General features: G+C 40.4%; 1 protein-coding gene across 2 annotated transcripts in view; it reads right to left on the minus strand.

Annotated features, from left to right (window-relative positions):
- Positions 1-1,886: 1,886 nt before the first annotated feature.
- Positions 1,887-23,408, minus strand: part of ATP13A5 (ATPase 13A5) — a 98,383-nt gene continuing 76,861 nt past the window's right edge. The window contains exons 26-30 of one of the 2 annotated variants that reach the window (XM_001498779.4): positions 16,884-17,058; positions 14,235-14,437; positions 7,365-7,453; positions 5,037-5,117; positions 1,887-3,542 (exon numbers count right to left, since the gene is read on the minus strand). In XM_001498779.4, coding sequence (XP_001498829.2) covers positions 3,282-3,542; positions 5,037-5,117; positions 7,365-7,453; positions 14,235-14,437; positions 16,884-17,058 — 809 coding nt within the window. In that variant the 3' untranslated portion in view covers positions 1,887-3,281. Of the gene's footprint in view, positions 3,543-5,036; positions 5,118-7,364; positions 10,072-14,234; positions 14,438-16,883; positions 17,059-23,408 lie in introns of both variants that reach the window. The other variant, XR_011428796.1, reaches the window with a different exon arrangement.

Genomic DNA, 23,408 nt, shown 5'->3' on the forward strand with positions numbered 1-23,408 from the left:
CTTGTGCCACCATTAAAAGCATGGCATTAAATAAAGAAAAAAGAAAAAGTTCAAGTAAATATTGAGGGGGGGGGAGTTGCACAGTGAGAGAACTAGGAATACTGAGATGAAGTAACTAAGCCGAAGACTCAGTGGAAGTCTTGGACCTATTAACCTGATTTAGGTTTTCCCCAGGGAGCAGAAATTCTTTGCAATCTAATCGCAAGGTTGAGAGTAATAATAATAGGAGGGGTCATGTGCTGCAATCAGGGCCCGAAGAGACTCCATCTCTCTTCCTTCCTTGTTCCCTGACTAATCCTTTCCTTTTCTTACGATGTCAACTCTGTCTCCAGATAACCCGCAAACTTTCTCCTCCTCCACTGGTCCTCTGAGACCTGTGAGTGTCTTCTACCAGGTACCATGATGCAGAATTATCTCTTCATTTTTATTCTGAATTCAGTGTCCTACTCCTTTTATGTCCTGCTCTCAAGTAATAGTCAAAAATGAGCAGTTTTGTCATATTCACAAATTTGGGTGAGATTGGTAGCAGCCTACTGCGTTACCTTGCTCAAGGTGTGCTTACCTTTTAATAAAGGATGACTGCAGAGGGCAGATCTAAACCCAAAGCAGGAGACGTGGGTGTGGTGGAATTACATCACTGGCTGGTAGGACAGGGAGCAGAAGTAGGGCCAGACCTCTTGAGGCTCCTCAAGTCAAACCTTTCTAGAGAATTCTGGATGTCTGCACTCTAGAAGACGGTCCTAGCTGTCTGGATAACGTCACAAATGCACTTTTTAAAAAAAAAAAAAAAGATTTTATTTTTTCCTTTTTCTCCCCAAAGCCCCCCGGTACATAGTTGTATATATTCTTTAGTTGTGGGTCCTTCTAGTTGTGGCATGTGGGATGCCGCCTCAGCATGGCCTGACGAGCAGTGCCATGTCCGCGCCCAGGATCCGAACCGGCGAAACCCTAGATTGCTGCAGCGGAGCTCGCGAACTTAACCACTCAGCCATGGGGCCAGCCCCACAAACGCACGTTTAAATGAAACTCAAGGACTCATTTTTCACATAGGTAGTGTTCAAGGCTATAGTAGTTTCCACCCTTAGAGGTAAGCTCACAAAGTTGGTCGTCAGTGTTCCCATAAAAATGGCCCCTCTTGATGATGGGCAGCTTATTCCTGACCAGTTTGTTTTTCCTGCAAGTGACCATTTGGTATGCGGCCAATGTCCATTGTGCTCTTATCAAACACTTTTCCCAAGACTGTTAAATGTTTCTCTGAGCATAATTTTAGCAAAGTCAAGTATAGAGTTCAACTTTATCACGTGCTACCCCCAAAATGATGTGTGAAATACAGATCATCAGCCATCAGATACTTAATAGGTTCCTGGGAAAACTGCGGGGGAAAGAGCTGTACATTTATTGAATCAAGATTTTTAAAAAGTCTTTTTATGCTATCTAAATGTCATAGTGTATCAATTGAATCTTCTCACTCTAAAGGTCAGATTACTAAATACAGTTATGTCAGCTCAAGAAACCTGAGCTACCATATTTTTTATGTTGACATACGTTTCTTTTTTTTGAGGAAGATTGGCCCTGAGCTAACATCCATGCCCATCTTCCTCCACTTTATATGTGGGACGCCTGCCACAGCATGGCTTGACAAGCGGTGCGTAGGTCTGTACCCAGGATCCGAACCGGCGAACCCCAAGCTGCCAAAGCAGAACTTGCAGACTTAACTGCTGTGCCACCAGGCTGGCCCTGACATACATTTCTTAATCGTAAGCAAAATATCTTTTTATGTTTTATTGGTAGCTACTAAATTAGACACATTTTGAAAATTTTTCTTCTCCAAGAGCTGTGCACCCAAGAAAAGGTTAAAAAAGTGAATAAAATGTAAATACAGAGGGTTTGCTTTTATAGGAATTTGCCTTTATGTGCTGGTTCGTGTAACAAAGTGTGTAATACTATTTACAGTAACAAATTGCTCAAGTATTGAAAACACTTTTTCAATCTTAAGGATTTCGGAATTGTAAAGACATTATTGAATGCATACATCACAGTATTAGGCACATAATTGGCATTCATGGAATGGCACTGGTTATCTAATTTCCTATGGTCCATTAAAGATCTAAGTTAGCAAAATTAGATTTGTTGTTACAAGGAAAGCCTCGTAGGTAATCTGAAATGTTCACGAGGAATAAATGTCCTCTCAGTGTCACGGTGGGGTTGATCTGTAGGAAAGGTAAGAGAGTACAGAATGTATTTGTAAAGGATGTACTCTTTTTAGTGATCATTAATGTGCATCTAAGAATTGATTTAGATAATGAAAACATGAAACGGAATTTAAGATTGTTTAGTAGCATGATGATTGTCATGCTTTATATACAAACATTATGTATGGGTCCCTTCCCCAGGGTTGTTTTGTAAGATGAACAATGCTGAGTTTGGGTCAACTTTTAGAGTTAGAACTTGAGGTTTTTGCCTGTCAGTAGAAAAGAGTAAATAAAGGCGTCATGCTTCTTTATGTGAAACATACATTCTAACAGTTCATTTCATTGCCTTTGTCATCTACTCTGGACCTTCTAGCTCAATGGCCCCAAACAATATACTTTGGGAGATGCCAACTTTGGTGGCGTCTGCTTAGATGTTAGCTGTGCCCGAGACCAGATTATATGCAATTAACAGAAACTTCCATCATTCTCCACTTCCAGACTTACTACAGTTAGAACTGAATTTTCTGAAGTAAACGTCCATTCTTGTTTCTCTATTAAAACCATACAAAAGAAGCAAAATGAGGAATTTTGTGACCTTGGAAGAAGATATGTACATAAATGTTCTTCGCAATGAATATAAGGTTAAGTAAACTTGTGACAATTTATTGAGAGGGTTTTTTTCCCCCAAAATTCTTTTATTTCTGTCGATGAAAATAAAAATAGATGGCTGAAATCTTCAAAGGTCAACCTCTTCTTCGATTTTCCTTTTTTCTATTGATGTTCATACTACTAATTTCACTACTCTGAAAAGTTGTGTGCTTTAACCAGACAATGCTGTGTAAGGAGAATAAAGTTTATTAGAAAAACAGAATAATCCAAGAAATGCGCTTTTTCCCTCAATGGCAGAGGATACAGTCAAAATATGCATATTTAAGGTCCTTTGTTGCAAGCTTCAATACACTGGGAAGCCCCTTTGACCCCTCCGATGGAGAGAGAAAAGATAAGCGTAGATTATCATCACCTGTCCACAATGTTTTAGTTTCTAGGGGAAAAAGAGGAAGCTTGAAGCATGTCTGACAACGATTCTGATTACAGTCTGCTCCAAAAATGCTGTTCTGTGGCTTGGCCCTCCAGTTCGAGTTTTTCTTTTGGAATCTGCTCAGAGCTTTCGTAGCCTCGATTGATGTAGAATCCGTTTCTGCCGTCGTCTGAATAATCTGTCCTGTTTGTGGGAGGCCAGGTTGAGTCTTCTGCCAGCTTTTTTTGCCAGTTCTTATACTGACTTTTAGAATAGAATCCAAATTGTTTCTTGATCAGCAGCCAGAGCTCTCGATTTTGAAGGATGGCATCCTGGAAAATTAGGTAGAAAAGAAAATCAAACCATCATCCATTAGCCTGTATCCAGGTGGCTCACCGCCACACCCTGTTCCCCCAGGCCCCCCTCAGCCATGTGCCTATTGCTGCAGCTTCGGTGGCAGTGTCTCCCTGCGGTCCCCACAAAGTCTAGCAGCTCCCAGGGCTCTTTACCTTGAGAAGCAAGAGCATGCTTGTGTTCGCAGTAATCTGCAAAAGTGTACAGCCTTTCATTTCCACAGATTTTCTAGTTAAATCCTGGCTGGTGATTCACTTAGATTTATTTTACTGCCAGACTGAAATGACTACAAAATAATGTACTTAAAATCCAGAAAAGAAAAGAAAAGAAAAAAAGCACTGCTACCTGCCACATGCCACATAGAAGGTGTCAAATAATGGTTTGTTGAATGAATGGATGACCTCTAGAAATCAAATGGGTTTGCTTTCCATTTTCTGGGTTCCCTTCTTTTTCATGTTCACATGCACACACAATTTTTACACATTTATAATAATAGAATTGGTCAAATTTTGCATTCCACTTTGTACTAAACTTTCTGTCATATACAATTTGTGGCTACGGTCTTCTTAATCATTTTAATAGTTGTATAATATTCCTTCAAATTGCTGTATAACTTTATTTAAACAGCATCTTACTTTGGAACAGTTGAGTCAAGTCTAATATTTCACCATTGTAGATAATGCCTTGTACATTATAATGTGCAATTAATACATTGTAAATAATGCTATTGTAGATGTATGAATACCTTGTAGATTTTCTTTTTGGGGATTATTTTTTTTTAAAATATAGTCTCCAAAATGGAATTCCTCAGTTAAAGAGTGAGGAATTTTATGCTCGTTATATACAAGATATTTGTGCGTATGTTTTAAATTGGTTGATCCCTTTTCCCAAGGAACTTAAAGTACATGAATCTTTTTTTCTTTTTTCCAACTGTCCCTTAAAAAAAAATAGTACCTGAGCCTTTCACTAAGGCGGTAAAGTCATTTAGTGACACTGAGTAAAAGAGAAATGCTGTAAGAGAAGACATTCCGGGGTAAGAATTGACTAGCCTGAGCAATGGCTTCCCTACTCTTAATTAAGGAAGCCCTCCTGAAGACGGTTCTTCACTCTAAAAGCTCTCATTGAATTTTAGAGTTGGAAGGTCCCCTGTCTAGTCTTTACTAGATTATCGAGAATACTAGAAAAGTACAATACAATGCCTTCATGTGAGGCAAAATTAGACTTAATTTGGTATTTTGCTTTCTATGCTACAGATACTGAGAGCATTTCTACGCATCCTTCAAAGAATTTTAAATAATTCTCCAAGGAATTTCCCCCAAAGAGAACATGGATGGTTTTTACAAACACTTAATAACTATCACTTTGGGGGACAAAAAGTGGTGGCTCTAAAAATGAGCGTCTGTTTAGAACAAGACCCTTTCTTTGTTTCTCTCTCCAGAAAAATAATAGGAGCCGTACAGAAATTACTTTACCTCTACCAAGAAGGCCACACAGAACTGAGCGAGGGCTGCCACCAAAATCAAAACTCTCCATGATGTTATGGTTGGAATGAACTGTTAAAAAAATATGCCATCGTTATATTTCGCATAGCTTCCACTTTGAGAAAACACGTATTAATTATTTAACTTATATATTTGTAAGAACTCTCTGGGCTTGGAGGGTAGGCATTACTTTCTCCACTTTGCAGACGAGAAGGTCAGTACCTTGACCAAGGACTCAAAGCCAAGAAATGAATGACAAAGCCAGAATTCAGACAACTGACGGCTCTTGGCCTGTGCTCCCTCTACTGCCTGATGATAGATGTTGAGTAGACATGCCCTGGGTCACAGACGTGAGACTGGGCATTTTCCAGCCTGTGTGTCTCTCTTCATTTCTATCTTTTCAAATAGATGGGAAGAGAGTATAAGATTAAATTATTCATCTAGTAATATTATTACCTACAAATCTCCCAAAGCAAAATGTACTTGGAATTCATTCTTTCAGTAAAATTGGCATATAGGTGAACATAAGGGGACAGAGTTCAAGTGTGTTTTCATTGAAATTAGGTGAAAATTTTCTGACAGTATCTTCCCAGCTCTACATCTAAGGGCTTGATGAAAGTAGGACTCACCCATTCCCCTCCTTTCAATGATTAAAGGGTACATAGTGATGACCAAATACACTTCTTTAATAGGTGTGAGCGCCACAACTTCCGCTGGCTGCCTCCATAGCAAAAAAATAGTTACACAGCCCCGCTTCTGACTCCCAAGAGCAGAATATGGATGACTGTGTAGGGGACAGAGCTGCACCGCCACCAGAGCCTCCACAGTGTCTAAACGCTCGCCTTTAATTCTCATCTCGATTCTGAGATGAGTTATTTCAAAGTGACACTTTTGTTTCCCTCAAGTGGCGACAGCCTGTCTCAGGGTTGTGAAATACAGCACACTGTGCGCAAGGGTGGTCCGGAGGAGGCTGTAAGATGGGGCAGCGGGTCGGTTCGTAGCACAGACCCTGGCTCTTTCCCTCACTCTTGCCACCGCCCTCATCACTTCTCCATCTCTTGCCCTGGAAATCACCTGTCACACTGCTTTGGGACTATTTGCTTATGTGACGGTCTCCCCTCCTAGCTTCTGAGCTACTTGAGAGCAGTGACCACCTCTTACTCGTCTTTGTAACCACAGTGCCAAGTACACCCTGGAGCTTCATAATGTTTCATAAATGACTGAATGGTCTAGGTTTTCATTTCCTAACTGCTTCTCTCTCCACAGCCTCTCTGCCGTCACAGGTAGCCTTCCTGCCATAATCTAATTAATCTGCTTCAATGTCCTGCTGAAAAACCTGCTCAGATATCTTCAGTGACTCCCTGTTGCTGGCCGCCTTCATCCATCCATGCCTTTCTCACACTCCACAGCACACGGCCTCCAGACTAGCCAAGTTTCCAGGTGTTCTGTGAAAGAAGCTTTGCTTTCGATTTTTATCGCTGCTGCCCTACATTCTTTTCCATTTCCAAGATAACTCCTTCAGCCCTCTCTGCTTGTCCTGGATGGGAACATCCCTACCTCTTCCCTAGCAAAATCCAGCCTGTCCTTCAGGTCCTAGATCAAGTTGCATGTCCTCCGTGTGAAGCCTCTCTTGGTAGCCACAGCCCCCAGAGAGAGCTCCTCCTTTCTATATTTTTCCCTTTTCTCTGTATCTTTACGTTCTTTTTAAGCATGGGTGGCTTCAAGTGGCCATGCTATCATTTCTCTCAGGTATGGCTCATCTTTGCAACAAAAGTATAGACTGGAGGTCAAGGGTCAATCCTTCTCTTTCTTTTATTTCTCTCACAATGCTGGGTCCAATAACCTCTTAATAAATTTAATTTTAACCCTGGATCAAGTGATGTACTTTGAAATAAAACTCCCGATGCTCAATGTCTGACAGACGAAAATGATTGGCCTATGTGTCTACTTTTTCTTAGTCCTCACAACTACCTTATAAAGCATTTCTCCTATATGTTGAAAAACATTAAACTGGAAGAATTATCATATCAATATATTAATTTTATTGTGCTAGGATAACATAGAAGATTAAAGTACCCCTAGTCTTTCAGGTGTGAACAGGATAAATGTACCCAACTGATGATGCTAATGATATGAAAATACTCAGAGGCTGGCATCTGTGAGATCCAGATACGTTATTTGCCCTTCCAGCCAGCAGGAATAGCCTCACAATATTCAGTGGTTGGAGAGAATATGTTATAACTGACTTGCAAATTACAATGCAAATATGATCCCATGGCACATAGGAGTCACGCCAGGTGTGCAATGAATACCACTCACCTCCATTCTGCGGTATATATCTTGAAAATCAGAAAACTGAAGGAAAATTGTGAGGCCCAAGGCAGATATCAGCAGCAATGAGAATATATCTGAAGAAACACCAAACATTATTTTTAGATGCTAAAGGAACGTTTCCTGTAATTTGGCACACATTGCAGAATCAATTATCTCTGTTGGGCAAACACCGGACACATCTTCAGATGTTTTGATATATCCTCGTATGTTTTAAAATATGGTCTAATGCTTACAAGACAAAGGTACCATCTTAAAATCTCCCCTCGAAAGGCTGTGTGTAGAAAGCTGCTAATCGAACGCTTTGTAGTAAACTCCATAGAGGAGTTATCTCAGCTGAGGAGTCCTGGGGGCTGGGACATCTTGCAGTGAGCAGCCCAGGAATGGTCCCCAGAGAGGCCCTGGTGCTTTATCGCTGTGTGTCAAGTGAGTGCATGCATGGATAAAGAGTCGGTCCTCTTGGCAGCATCTCATTCTTCTTTGTTGCCTAGGGAAGAAAGCCCAGTGGTCTTTGATTGACATTCAAGGCCTTCCAAAGCTGGTTCCAGTCAGCCTTTCTAAACTGATCTCCGATTGCTCTTCCTTGTGTGTCATAGGAAAGTTAAACCGCAAACCTGCTGTGTCCACAGAGGCCCAACACCTCCCAGCTTCTGTGCCTTTGTTCACACCATACCCTGTGTAGGTGATGTTCTTCTTGTCTTGGCATATTCCAATTTTTCTTAAAAAGCCCAGTTCAAATGCCACTTTCTCTTTAAAGAGTCCTTCATCCTCCCTTACAAGGTTTTATTCCATATGGTGTATATCACTCCCTGCTTTGCATGATCTTCATTTACGTACCAACTAGATTGTAACCACTTGAAAGCGACTTTGTATGTTTCTCTGAGACTCTGAACTTAAACGGTGTGTGAGAAACTAGCACGTGCACCTCCTGGGTTCTTTGTCTCCAACTCGGCCAAATCACTTTGCTTTGGGAAGCTAAACTTCCCAGGATGCACTGTGCCATTGTCACTGTTCTGATCCCCTAGCCCTGTCCACTCCCGTGTCCATCAGAGCCTTCACGCACTTTGCAGATGGTGCCTTATAGTGCTTTTTGATAGGATTAGCATGTTCAGGCCAAAACAGCGGCATTTAATCAAGGTTGCCATGGTATAAATGATTCTTACAATTCTCGAAATTTATAAACAAACTAGGTTTTCTCTTATACTCGCTCTTCTTCATTCATTCTAGCGTTGATGGTCTACTGACCCCCAACTCTATATAGGTCTATACCAAGCAGAAATCAGAGGCAACTGCCTCTCTCTAGCACGCCTTATGTTTTTAAGCCGCCAGAGCTGTTTTCACCCTTGGGCACCTACACCCACTCTCATATTCATCCAAGCCTCATTTTATGTATACAACTAGATGCTGCACCTCCAGAAGAATACCCAGGCTTGCTTGGGAGGGTGTGAGGCGGAGAGAAGAAATGCAGGAGCGGCATCTCCCAAAATAAAGCAATCTGAGCAGCTTGGTGATAAGAAGCTCCCAGGAATGGCTGGGTGGATTTTTCATTCATTTCCTTGTTTCCAAGTCCCAGCGACCGAGATGCGGGGAAGAAGATGATGCTCCAAATGTGCATCCCGATGAAGGCCTGGTACTCACTAGCATCAGAACTGAGTGCTGTGTACATCACCCTGTCCTCAGACTAATGATCCGAAAAGCAGGCCAGGCTAGTGCACGAATGCGCAGTGCGGAAACAAAATTATAAGGCTGTCGTCTTTAATTCAGCTCCGATTGGAAAACATAGTGAAGAACTGAAGTGAATGTTGCCCTCCTTGGTTAGTTGCTATTGATGAGGAAACTTGAAAGAATGGGGCCCTGTCTGCACGGGTGGTTTGGGAAGCCAAGTCCTGGCCAAGCCACTACAGATCGTTTTCAGATGAGGAAAGTGTTAGTGAATAGTCACATGTGTTTCCATGAAAATGTAATCTGTACTTTTTCTATATCTCATCATAAAGTTGCGCTTCTGTCAAAGGCTGTTAAGAAGGGTAAAGACCTTCCTGTTGTAGCAAAATAAAATTGCTTGTATATTTTAACACTAGTTCCAAGGACTTCTGGCTTGTAACCTTGAGAGAATATGATCTATTATAAGATTATATTTGTTAGAATATTTTTATGAAACTTTTTTCATTTAAAATTATCAGTTATGTTTGACGTAAGGGTTTGAGTTTACTCACAAGCTGTATGTCACTACAAGGTAACTAATTCAGCTCTAATTAACTCAGTTTATGTAAAAGGACTTTGTAGCTACTCTTCAAATTAAAGTTCCAGCAATGTCATATAACCTCCTTGTAAAATATGTTTGCAATAAAAAAAGGACTATAAGAAATTAGCTTTAAAACATAAAACAGAATCTTGATTTGTTGTGACAAGAGCCAAGGGCATTATCAAACATTGTATCAAAATTAAGAAAAATTACAAAAAATTCAGGAGGAAGTTAATAGAAAATATAAATTGAAGAAGATCTTAACATGTTCCCAAAACCTTTGACCAAACAGCTATACAAAAAAAAAGGAGGGGCCGGCTCCGTGGCCGAGTGGTTAAGTTCATGCGCTCCGCTGCAGCGGCCTAGAGTTCAGATCCTGGGTGCGGACATGGCACTGCTCGTCAGGCCACGTTGAGGCGGCGTCCCACATCCCACAACTAGAAGGACCTGCAACTAAAAATATACAACTATGTACGGGAGGTTATGGGAAGATACAGCAGAAAAGAAAAAAAAAAAGGGAGGAGATGAGACAATATGAAAACATAATTCCTAAAACTGGCTTAATATAGCAAATGTATATTTCTAATTTAGGAATAGGAACGAGACTTACTTTCCTGATATCTATGCCTTATTTAGAAAATTAGATATTAGAGTTTCTGCCCTTTGATGTACAAAACTGTAGCACATTTTCCAAAGCAGAAATTTTACAGGCTAGATTCTCTGATCATGACAATAAAAGGAAATTATTAACCAAATTCAAATGAAAAATCCCTCCTAAAATACAAATCAAAACAAAATCCTAAGAATCTGTTGACTCAAAAAAGAATTCAAGTCTGTTGTTAAGCTATTAAGACAAAGAATAGTAGGAGAATGAAAATAAATCCCTTCTCACTTGAAAATTAAAAATCACTATTCTGAAAACCAGTGAGTCAAAGAGAAAATTCAGTCATAATTAGAGACCTCTGAAAATGTAAAGACTGTAATCCAAACTACAATTATTGGTCTTGAATGCTTTTCTAACTTCAGAAGAATAAAAGACAACGTATAAATTATAGAGTCAATTCAAATGTTAAAAAAATTATTAAAGTAAAAAGAATGGAAAAAGCAAAAATTAACAAATTAGAAAATAGAAAGCATACACAACTATTAAGTCTGAGAGCTAGCTCTTTAAAAAAATGGTAAAAATACATTTCTGGCAAAAATAAATGAAAAATGACATATAAAATTAGGATGAGAAGATATTGAAAGAGTCATAGAAGGCATTAAAAATTATAAGAAAGTACCACCCAAAATCCTATGCTAAAGCTTGATAATCTCAATGAAATGGAATTATCTGGGCAAAAAAATTGTTATTTTAGGGGCAGACCTGGTAGCATAGTGGTTAGGTGCAGGTACTCTGCTTCTGCACCCCGGGGTTCGCAGGTTCAGATCCTGGGTGTGGACCTACACACCACTCATCAAGCTGTGCTGTGGCAGTGTCCCACACACAAAATAGAGGAAGACCGGCACAGATGTTAGCTCAGTGACAATCTTCCTCAAGCCAAAAGAGGAAGATCAGCAACAGACGTTATCTCAGGGCCAATCATCCTCACCAAAAAAATATAAAAATCATTATTTTGAAGAAACGTTTAAAAAGAGGATAACCTAAATCAATCCTTACAGAACTAATTCTTTCAAAAGAAGGATTTGGGACCAGATGATCTTACTGGCCTCCTGCAAATTATCGAAGAATAGACCATGTCTATTTATAAAATATTTTTCAGAGGAAAGAAAAAGTCCAAGAGTTTCACATCGAATACCCAAACTTAGCAAAATGCTGTATAAAAAACTTCAGACCAAGCTTATATAAAATGTAGATATTAAAAAACTAATAAGATTCAATTCAGTAAGAGTGTAATCCACCACAGATAAGTAGGATTTGCCCAAGAGAATGAAGATGACTTTTTAGTTATTGATGCTGTCTGACTCTCATCAACCCTGTGGACAGCAGAGCAGAACCCTGCCCAGCCTTTTTGCACTATCCTCTCGCCTTCCAGTGCTGTATCAGACTGTGCTCCACTGCTATTCATAGAGTTTTGATGGCCAGGTTTTTCTGAAGCGGGTGGCCAGGGCCTTCTTCCTAGCCTGTCTTAGTTTGGAAGCTCCACTGTCCACCATGGGTGACACTGCTGGTATTTGAAATACTGGTGGCATAGCTTTCAGCATCACAGCAACATGCAGCTGTCACTGTATGGCAACAGACAGATGGGTGGTGTGGCTCCTTGACCAGGAAACGAACCCAGTGCAGCATTGAGAGCACTGAATCTTAACTACTAGACCACCAGGGCTGGGATGAAGACGATTTAATAAGTTTATAATACAACACATTCCAGCAATAGATCAAACGAGAAAAAAGTATAATCATCACAGGAGGTGATGGGAGGGCATTTGATGAAATACGTCTCCCATTCTTGATTGTGAAACATACTCTGGATTGACTGAAAATAGAAGGGTTTCCGTGATGTAGCCTGCCTTGAACCAACATTCAAAATCATATTTACAAGTAAAAACTACTACAAGTATTATTATCAAGAAGTAGAACTATTTGCTTTCACCACTGTTATTTAACATTGTCTTGGGAATTCTGAACTCTATACTAAGATAGAAAATATAAAAAGGTATTTTTAGCTATTGGAAAGGGAAAAGGAATATTATTACTTGCAAATGTTAATAATTATCTTTCTAGAACACTGAAGAATCAATAGCAAAGTTCAGAAAGAGGTCTGTATAGAAAATAAATGTAAAGAGCATTAAAACTTTCACATGTAGGGGCTGGCCCCGTGGCCGAGTGGTTAAGTTCGCGCGCTCCGCTGCAGGCGGCCCAGTGTTTCGTTAGTTCGAATCCTGGGCGCGGACATGGCACTGCTCATCAGACCACGCTGAGGCGGCGTCCCACATGCCACAACTAGAAGGATCCACAACGAAGAATATACAACTATGTACTGGGGGGCTTTGGGGAAAAAAAGGAAAAAATAAAAAAATCTTAAAAAAAAAAAAAAAAAAACTTTCACATGTATTAGTGAGAACCACATAGAAAAAAATGGGAAAAAGTCATTTACAATATAAATAAAAATATTTAAAAAACATAGAATTAGTTTCTTAAATAAATGTGCAGGAGAAAATTACAAATATTTACTAAGAGACACCAGAAAAGCATGAATAAATGGAGAGACATGACATGTTCTTAAATGTGATGACTAAATTCTGTAAACAAATGAATTTTTCCAAAGTATCAAAATCCCAAAGGTGATTTTTCTTGGAGCCTGACAATTTGTTCTAGAGTTTATCTGGAAAAATGGACAAGAAAGAAAAACAAGAAATTTTTGAAAAATGAAGAGCGAGGATAGACCAATTTTATTACTTATGAAAACTTATAAAACTATAATTTTTAAAGTACAGTGATAGATCAAGAACAGGCTGGCATATCAATGAAATGGAAAAAATAGTCTAGAAACTATATATAAATTAATATATAAGCATATAATATATATAGTTTTAATAAAAAATATAATATAAACTATGTTTATAAGAAAACCATAAATATACATAAATATAGGTATGATAAAAGTGACATTACATTCACTTGATGAATAAATGACCAAAAAGAATATTAAGTAATAAAACCTGCTAGGAAAACCAGTGACTAGTTGAATAATCTAGTTTGTTCTCTATGTCAAACTACATGCCAAAATTAACATTAGATTAAAAATGTGTTAAAAGAAATAACTAGGGCTGGCCCAGTGGCATAGTGGTTAAGCTAGAATGTTCTGCTTTGGTGGCCCAGGGTTTGCAAGTTCAAATCCCAGGTGTGGACGTACACCACTCATCAAAGCCATGCTGTGGCGGCAACCCACATAGAAAATGGAGGAAGATTGGTATAGATGTTAGCTCAGGGACAATCTTCCTCAAGCAAAAAAGAGGAAGATAGGGAACAGGTGTTAGCTCAGAGCCCATCTTCCTCACCAAAAAGAAAGAAAGAAAGAAAAAAGCAAGTAAGTGACAACCTGTCCAGTTTTGTAATATGAACAAACTCCCTGTGCATAAAGGCAATGGAAAAAAATTACAAAGGAATAAACAGCTCATACAAATAAATAAGAAATATAACAGCAAATCAATAGAAAAAATGGATGAAAATGTAAATAGATAATTCAAAGAAGAAATGGCTAAGAACACGAAAATATGTTTATCCACACAGGTGATCAAAAAAATGCACAGAATGATTATAGTAACTTGACCCATGTTATAAAGCTACTAAGAGGTCAGGTTGTATTTGAATTGGTTAGAAAGCCTTTTACAAAATATCTTGACATCTATGCACGTGCTTAGAATCACTCTTGATGACTCACAATAGGGCAGGATTCATGTGAGCATTCAATAACGCATAGGCCTATCTGCCAATGTGCAGGTTTCTGCCTAGGGGCTCGGCCACCTATGAAAATGACCATTCAAGACTCAACTTCAGAATAATGCAATTGTTTCCTTCTCAGCCCATCATTCCACCAGTGAGCCGCAATGCTGGGGAGGGTGGGAGAGGGGGGAAAACATTCAAAAAGAAAACTTAAACTTCATATACTTACAGTTTGTGTAGATGGGTTTTCGAAATGGCTTTCCCTTAGAAAAGATAAAGGCTACTGCGATACAGTTGATGGTGACAATGGGCCACAGTGTGGTGCTCTCGAAACTTAAAACTGAACCAGGGTTCAGAGTTGCATTTCCAGCCCAGTTTCTTTCCGCACTCCCATTTGTTGAGAAATTACTTTGGTTGTCCAGAAAGCACTTACTACAAAAGAAACACCCATGGTTATGGGACTTTTTATTCTATTTTTATCCAGCTGGTGGGAAAAAAAATAGGTAATCACTACTACCAGACTGCAGCTTTCCAACTGTTGCAGCCAGTAGCTACCAAGACATATTTTGTTCGCCTCTTGCAATGACAGAACGGAAATAAAATTCAGGAAGTCGAGGCCGTTCTTCACCCAGCATCGCATTTACAACGAGTGATGTGTCTTGGAAGGGCTCATATGACAATTTTCTGTGGAGTTCCTTTCAATTCAAAGAAAACGAACTCTGTGTGTGTGTGTGTGTGTGTGAGAGAGAGAGAGAGAGAGTGTGTGTGTGTGTGTGTGTGTGTGTGAGTGTGTGTGTGTGGTGTTTTCGCTCTCATGGACTAAGGTAAGCTTCCTCACTTGGGTCTTGAGTTTGAATCTGCCCACTCTAATCCACTCTCCTCACACAACGGAAGGCTCTTCCTGAGGACCCGAACGTGACGCTCTCCGGTTTATGAGTGGCTGTGGCTCTGTTTTGCTAATAAATTACATTCAAACTTCTCAGGCAGGCCCAGGAGACCTTCACGCTCTGGTCTCAAGCTACCTTTCCCACCTTATCTTTTGCCCAGTCCTCCCAGGCTCCTTAAACTCCAAACATATAGGAATATTCCCTGTTCCCCAAATATCACAATGCGCATGTCAGGAGTCAGACGCGCTATTGCCTCTAACATCACTCCATCTGAACCAGCTTTCCATTTGCTGCCAAGTGTACCCAGCGCCTCCCTTTCCTCCCTCTACTGCTGCATTTAGCTCATTGTTTTGTAATTATTCGTTCATATATTTTTATTTTCCATCCCTGGGATGAGAGTTCCTTGAATTTGGAACTTTTCTTTTGGTTTTCTTTTTCTGTTTTACTCATATTTACAACAAATCCTTAGCACCTAGCCAAGCGATGCCACATAATATTTCCTCAGAAAAATATTTATTGAAGATATGGGCTTTCCTAATCCTGATTGATCTGCTTACAATGTTGATTTTTTTTTTTCAGTAATCAAATCCACAAATGAGATTTCGTGTTCAGCTTGAAACTTTTTATTACTATTATAACTGTTTATAGATAAAATTCATTTCTCAATTGTGAACTCAAATGCAAGACTTAAGTCTTATTATGCTTGGCTCCCTAGGGTCCCAAAATGTGCTTTGCATACAGCATATGTTCAGTTAATGTTTGCTGAATATATCAGTGAAACAATCAGTAGTCACAAGGCATTCTTGCACAAAGGGGACAGACAGACTAGAAGGCCTGTATTAGAGTTTGACACCAAAATGTATCTAACCCAATATACTTACACTGCAGATAAAGTTGAGGACTAGCATGGCATAGCCAGATAGTGACAGAGACTACCCATCCATCCTCACTCTTCTGGCTACACCATGTTGTCTTCTAGATTCAATCAGAACTTTGCTTCTCTGAATATATGCACTCCAATTTGGGGAAAAATCTGGTTTTGAAATAAAAATGAATTCTACATTCCAAGGAATAAATTGAATTGCTGACTTTTGGGTCTAAATGACATGTTAGACATCATTTGGTAGTTTTCAATCTGTCTTTCACTGATTCCTGGGACTCTGATGCCTTCAAGATCACAGTGGAGTGAGCAGGAGTTTCCAGAAGCCCTACTTCAAAAGAAGCAGCTCTTTTCTGGCCTTTCCTTGCGGAGGTCGGGCAGGCTTTGTCAGAGAAAATGAAGTTTGAACATCTGTACTACAGTTCACCTCATCTTACCCTTAGTTTACAGTTAAAGAAATTAAAGCCAGGGAGATGAAGAGACTTGCCCTGAGTCTAGTATTCACTTCAATCAGAATAATGATACCATCACGTAACATTTTAATTTAACATTCATTTGAAAACCCCAAACTAATTTAAGCAAATTTCCCTCGTATATCAGGGGCCAGCTACTACAGCCCTTAGACCAAATCTGACCCAAATGTTTTTGTAAATAAAGTTTTATTGGAACACAGTCGCACCCACTTGTTGACATAGTGTCTGTGGCTGCTTCTTCATAACGATAGTAGAGCTTGGTAGTTGCAAAAGCGACCATCTGACCAAAGCCTAAAATATTTACTATCTGGCCCTCTCTAAGAAGTGTTTGCGGACCCCTGGTCTATACGATATCCAAACCACCAGGGAATGAATACGATCATTCAGTCAACCAGCTGTGAGACGCATTCATGAACAACAGGTGTGAAGATATTTTCCCACCCTCTCCACATCGCTTACCCCAGGACTCTACCCATTAACTGTGTTCTGTGTTCTTTCCCGTCATCAGCCTTTTGCAGTGTGGAGACACAACATTTGTTAATTAAAATTTGAGCGTATGCGTTCAAACCAAGTTGTACAATGTCATTGGGTACTCACTGTATCACCTTCAGAAAGGAAAACTAAGAAGTGGACTTTACCTGTATCTGTAGACTTCACAATACCAGGGCTGCTGCTTCACATAGAGAAATGCACAGATCTGCACAATGCAGGTGAAACAGACATTCAAAAAGACTGAGAGCAGCAGAGGAGGAGACAGGAGATGTCCTGCTGGTCGGTATGGGGCCAGGTTTGGGTAGGCATGAGTTGAACTCACTGAAAGATAAACGCGTTTTTCCCATTGCAATTTCATTGTTGAGAATAAAAGATTGAGCTGCATTTTATCTTAAGTCTTGCATTGGGCTTCAGACTCAGTAACATGAATCGAGAGTTTACATCTAGGTAAGCACATTGCCTAGCTGCATATCCAATGCTACCAGACTTTACCTCTTCCATGCTTTCGTTTCACCTTCAGAAATGAAAAATAATGGTTAAAAGTCCTGTAATTGAAACATTCATGATATTGCATGATGCAAATATTTTCCCCCACAACCTGACTGACCAGGAATGATATGTAAAAGAGGAAAATGGCCTTCCACATAGATTAGCAGTACTATTTATCTCAATGATGATGAGAAAGTGGGGAGTTAAGATGAGGAGAATAAGGAGGCATCTAGCTAGACTAATCTTCAAATGCTGGGAAATTTTTTTTAAAGTATTCACTCTATTATTTGTTCAGCCAACCGTCTCTGAGCACTTTAGTGCCCCAAGATAGATGCTAGAGGTGCGCTCTGTTCCCTCCTGGATAAGTGTAGAAATGGAGAACTACTAGGATTTATTGTTTTTAATTTAAGAGGTTCGCGATGAGCAGAGACTAAACAGAACAACTACAGAAAAAATGACTACACCCTTCTTAGAAGCCATATTTTCTAACAAGTTGATGAAAATGGAATGTTCTTTACTTCTTAGGGCAGAGCAGGAAAAAAGCATGGGAAGGTCAGGAATTAGACACATCACATTTAAAGATTTATATCATAGTCATGTTTCAGTTCTTGTCTTCATATCTGTCACTTCTTCCCTTTTCATGGCTTATCACTGGTTTCTTTGACGTAAGGAAGAAAGCAGGGTGTGTATGCTTAGATTTGCATTCATGCTTGTAGGGGCAGGGCTGTGGGGAGTGGGTGTCCTGTTTGGGATAATAAAACTCTAAAGTACGTCTTCAGTTTGCTCAATGTGTGTTCTGGGGTAACCACGGAAACTCTTTGGTACTTCATTTTCTCATGCATAAAATGAATGTGTTGAAATGTCTAAATGTTCTCCAAAAGACTCTTCCAATTCATTTATTCTAAAGCTCTGTGACTATCTAAGGCTTCATCTTTACCAATTCCATCAAGATTTCCTCAGGAGGGTGCTAGGCATGAGGTTGTCAGTTATGCAGAGATGAGAAGGACATTTCATCTGCCATCGAAGAGCATGAAGTCCAATGGAAGACGCAGATAGAGTGTATAATAAAGAAGTTGGTTGCCCTTTGTCCCAGGTATCTAGGAGGTTCCCTCTAAATCCCTGGAATAAAGAATTTGACTGGCTTTTTTTCTTTGCTGAGGAAGATTCACTCTGAGCTATGATCTGTTGCCAATCTTCCTCTTTTTGCTTGAGGAAGATTTGCCCTGAGCTAATATCTGTGCCAATCTTCCTCTGTTTTGTATGTGGGTCACCACCCCAACATGGCCACCGATGTCTGCACCTGGAAACTAAACCCAGGCCACCGAAGCAGAGCACACCGAACTTAAGCACTAGGCCACAGGGCCAGCCCCTAGAATTTGACTGGCTTTTATCCCCAGTTTCTGGGATGTATTCTCTAAATCCTTGACTTTTTCCTGAGTTGAGAGGAGTGTCTTTATTATTCATGGTGGGCTTTGATAGTTTGAACTAACAAGATGACTGATGCTGGGCCCAAAGAAATTTTGTGCTAAGATGACTCAGGATGGGAGCAGGTCATGCCAAAAAGACCAACTGTGTGATTAGATGGTTGGGGCTTTAAGCCACTTGATATCAGCCTGACTTTCAGATAGAGGAGGAGAGCTAGAGATTGAGTTCAACCTCATGGCCAATGATTCAATCAATCATGCCTACATAATGAAACCCCAATAAAAACTCCAGACACCAAAGCTCAGTTGAGCTTCCCTGTTTAGCAATACTCTTCCTATTTTCACACGTCGATGTGCCAGGGGGGTGAGGCAAACTGTCTCCCCAGGGAGAGGACAATGGAATTGTTATGTTTGGGACCTCTCAGACCTTGCCTTACGTGTCTCTCCCTTTGGCTGGTTTTGATTTGAATCTTTTTGTTATCACAAAATTGTAATCATATGTCTAGCACTTCTCTGAGCTCTGTGAGTTGTTGATATGAATTACTGAACTTGAGAGGGTAGTAAGAACCTCCAAATTTGTAGCCAGCTAGTCAGAAGTGCAGGTGGCATGGGTACGCCCAAACTTACAGCTGGTGTCTGAAATGAGAGCACTCTTGTGGAGGCTGTGCAGCTTGTGAGGTTTGGCCTAATTTCTGGGTAGTTGGTGTGAAAAGTCTTTGCATGGGCACACAAGGAAGAGACACACAATGTGGGCTATGGTCAGTGCCAACAATGAGTGCAAGAAGACCATGCTCTGGGCTGCAGAAGGTGGAAGCTGTAGTGCTTGGAGTTCTCTTTGAGCTCCAATATCCAAGGTAGAGTGTGGCCATAGAGGTCATAAAGAGGCTGTGGGTAGGGGAGAGAGGTGCAATTGCATCTCTGTGCATCTGGCTTTTAACTTTTTGGTCTTCTCTTTCCCAGAAGCTTATTGAGTTTCTGGCTTTTCTTTTATACAGGGACAGTGGTAGATTGAATTATTGGCCTCATCATGGCAGAGTGTACTTTAATATCCCTTAATTTTGGTTTCACTGTGTGATTTTCTCTGGCCAAAGAGATGTTAACAGAGGTTTGCAGCCCCCTTGCATGGCTGGGCTTTCTGTGATACACAATGAGAACATGCCTGGGTCTGTCCATTCAGTGTGGCCCCAGAATGAAAAATGTGGAGCAGGCCTGAATTAATCCCATAGCCTTACCTGCGAGCAACTGATCTACGTCCTAAAACAGAGTGGCTCAGCTGAGCCCACCTGGATCACCTGAATGACAGTCAACCTACAGAGCAACGAGTGGGCATTGTAAGCCAATGACTTTTGGGAGAGGTACGTTATGCGGCATCACTGTGGCAATAGCTGATTGATACAGAATCCTTACATAAAGAATATCTTAACTTTTTCCATATTAGAAATTCCTAATACTTTCTGACAGGGAATTTGTATACCTGACTAAAAATAAAAACAATGGCTAGCATTTTAGGGCCCCTGATAGGTTCCAGAGGTTATGCTAAGTGTTTTAGAAACGTAGTCTCTATGTCTTTAAAAAGTAGTGCAAAAATAGGTATTTTATCTCCTAGTTTACAGGTGAAGAAATTGGGGTTCAAAGAAGTAGGGTCCCTTGTTTAAAGATCACAGTTAGTGAGTTTCAGGGTGGTGATATAAACTCAAGTTTGTGTGATTGTGAACCCCATTTTCTCTGCTCTACAGCGTATTACAGGGGGATGGATCTTCTGAATTAGAAAGGATAAAATGGGGAGCCCTAAAGTATAAGCTTGGATAGCATATTGTTTCCCAGCAGCCAGAAGAACTTTTCTGAATTGTCCAGGTTGCCTTAAAATGATAATGATGCGTGCTGTCAGATTGCGTGCAGAGGAATGAAAACTCGTGAATTGTTCTATTTTGTTCCGAATTAATCACTCTTTCCTCTGAGTTGCCACGGCACCTTACTCATATTGCTGCTATACGAGGGGCCCTCGTAGTAAATCTAGTTGTTTACACACGCACTCGGCAGACTGTGAGCCCTCTGAGGGAAGGAATCCTCTCTCATTCCTGTCCTTTACTGAACCTCACCCAGGGCCTGCTGTATGCAAGGACTTAGCAGATTCAAATTCTATTCTCAAAGTATAGTTTTTAATCATTCATCATCATTTAGATATAATGTAGGTGTGCCTCTCCCAAATAGTTGGCTTCCTTTATATTATGGACATTTCAAGTCATGTACGTTCAATTTCAGGAGGTTCATGAACTTACCTAAACTATATGCAAAATGTTGACTGTGCATCCTGAGATTTTTAAGGTGAAACAATCTATATCCTCCATTAGATCCTCCAAGGGGACCAAGACCCAGAAAAGATTAGGAGTCATTGAAGCACTGATGGGATTTATGTAGGAGATGTGTTGACATAATGGATGAATTCCCTCCGACAGCCTCCTTCCCTAGGCACTGCCTCCTCCCATATTTGGGGTGGTTGGCCTAAACAAACCTTCATTCACAGAAATGATTGGCCTAGATCTAGGCATCTTACCCAAGTTAGGTCAATAAATTTTCTCTCCAAAAGATTTGCAAATGAGACACTGAGAGGCTGAGTTAATTAGCTGTGGGAAGACAAGCAGAAAGGTTATGGAGAGTCAATAATAGAGTCACCATTTAGGGTCATTTGCAAGGTGAATGAGTAGAAGTGAGATGAAACAGTAAGAACAGAAAGAAGAAGAAAGAGACAAGACAGCCTCTTGGAAATAAAGAAAGCAGTCTCTATTTTTCACCCTTTAATGTTCTGGCCCTCCTCAGGCCCAGGTGCTTTTGAGTTTCTGTTCTCAGATTTTTTTAAGAATTATATTCTTAAGCATCCCCTTTCCTTTATTTTCTTAATCTAATCTGAGTGGATCTTGTTGAAGAGAACAGAGACGTAGCTGGAACAAACTCCTTTCGGGATGGCTTCTCTACCTATTAGGATCAAACTGGACTCTAAGACATGCATTTTCTTAATTGACTTTCCTGGATTCATCTTACTTTTCTCCTTCATTTTCTCTTTAATATGTTCTATCTTGTCTTATTAGCGCCTTTGTATGTTGCCTTAAAATCTTGTGGGAAAAAGGTAGGGTGTGTATAGATAAGCAAGTTAACAAATCAAATATGTGATGGTATTGTCTTTGTCCTGTACTAATTCAGGCTTAAGGTTGAAAGCCCTAACCTGGAAGTGTAGGTGCCTTGGTCAGAGTTATTTTACACTGATCACCCCACCGCCAGTGACTCCAAATGTCTATTTGAATGTCCACAGTTCTCAGCATGGTAGTCAAGATTCTGTGATCTGACCCAACTCACCTTTTCAAATTTTATCTCCTGCTGTTTCTTTTCACAGACCCTACGGTGAGGCCAAATTGAAAAACTCATGCCCCCTACTTATCAGCTTTCTCTTGCTCATGCTGGTTTCTTCTACTTGAAATGCCCTTCTTTTAGTAAAAGATATTTGAAATCTATCCATCCTTCCTATTTTGGTACAATGTTACCTCTTCCATGAAGCCACTCCCAGTATCTCTCTCTTTTCTCTATTGCCATCTCCTCCCTCAGCCCAGATTATCAGAAACAACCTCTCCTTTCTCTGAACTCCCAAAGCTTCTGCTGTTTTCTGCCACTCACTACTTTCCACCTGCATTTCATTCATTCATGTATGCGAATCTCCCACTAAGCTCTTAAATCCAGCAATCAGCTTTTTTATGCCCCAGGCACCTGTGTGCCTAATACACAGTAGGAGATGAACATGTCTAGGGGGATGTTGCAGGGGTTTTTCCTTTTGTCTGGGGAATTTTGTTGAGCCTTATATTTGAGGCAATGAAGGGTAAGTGCGAATTTAATGTAAAGAGAGATGACTGCCATATCTCCAGTGTACCTACAAAGTGGGATCCATTCTGGTCCTTCAACTGTAAGCATGTCCCTGCTCCCCACAATTACCTATGTACAGACTATATAAGAGAAAACTACAGAGATTATCAAGAGATTCTTTGAAAAGAATTGTTAGGAGGGGCAGGAATTGTGGTTTCTTTCCCAGCATCACCCTAAACCAAATGAGGGGAGGTCATAAGAACCACTTTAGGAGAGGACCGAAGTGTTTTTGAGGAGGAAGATGGGCTTGCTCATTCTCCCATTGCAATATCAGAGGGAAGAGAGAGGGGGCAGCAGTGAGAGCAACCTATACATCTACTATATGGTAGGTCAAGTAGAAGCTATGGGAATTAGCCAGGCTAGAGCTGTCTTGAAAGGAATCTGCCCAATGGGGCAGTCTTCTGGGGCCCAGTAGTAGAAAAGGGCTTTGTGGTATGTACCACTAGGAGGCAGTTGCTGAAAGGAATCCTGAGGAGTCAGAGGGAGAGAGCACCACCCAAGTCAAGGAGTGGTCCAGTCCAGACCAATCTACAGGGAATCTCTGAAGAACCCAAGAACTAGCCAATGAGCCCCATGCAAATTGCCTGAATGTAGATGCCTGCCATGTTAGAGGGCACTTGGCAGGAGAGAATTACAGCAGCTCCACTTAAATAAAAAGTCCTTTGCTCTTCTTGCTCTCATCTTCGCTGAAGCAGGGTTAGAGAGTAGGTCACACAACAAAAGTAGAGACCATGGCTTTCTCTCCCACTGCTTGCTCCAAGCCATAGGGCAGGCTTGATGTAGGGGAAGCAGAGCTTTAAAATGAATGAAAACACGAAATGTTAATTTACAATACTTGGACTTTTCATA

The sequence above is a fragment of the Equus caballus genome, chromosome 19 (genome assembly GCF_041296265.1).
Source record: "Equus caballus isolate H_3958 breed thoroughbred chromosome 19, TB-T2T, whole genome shotgun sequence".
NCBI classification, from domain to species: Eukaryota; Metazoa; Chordata; class Mammalia; order Perissodactyla; family Equidae; genus Equus; species Equus caballus.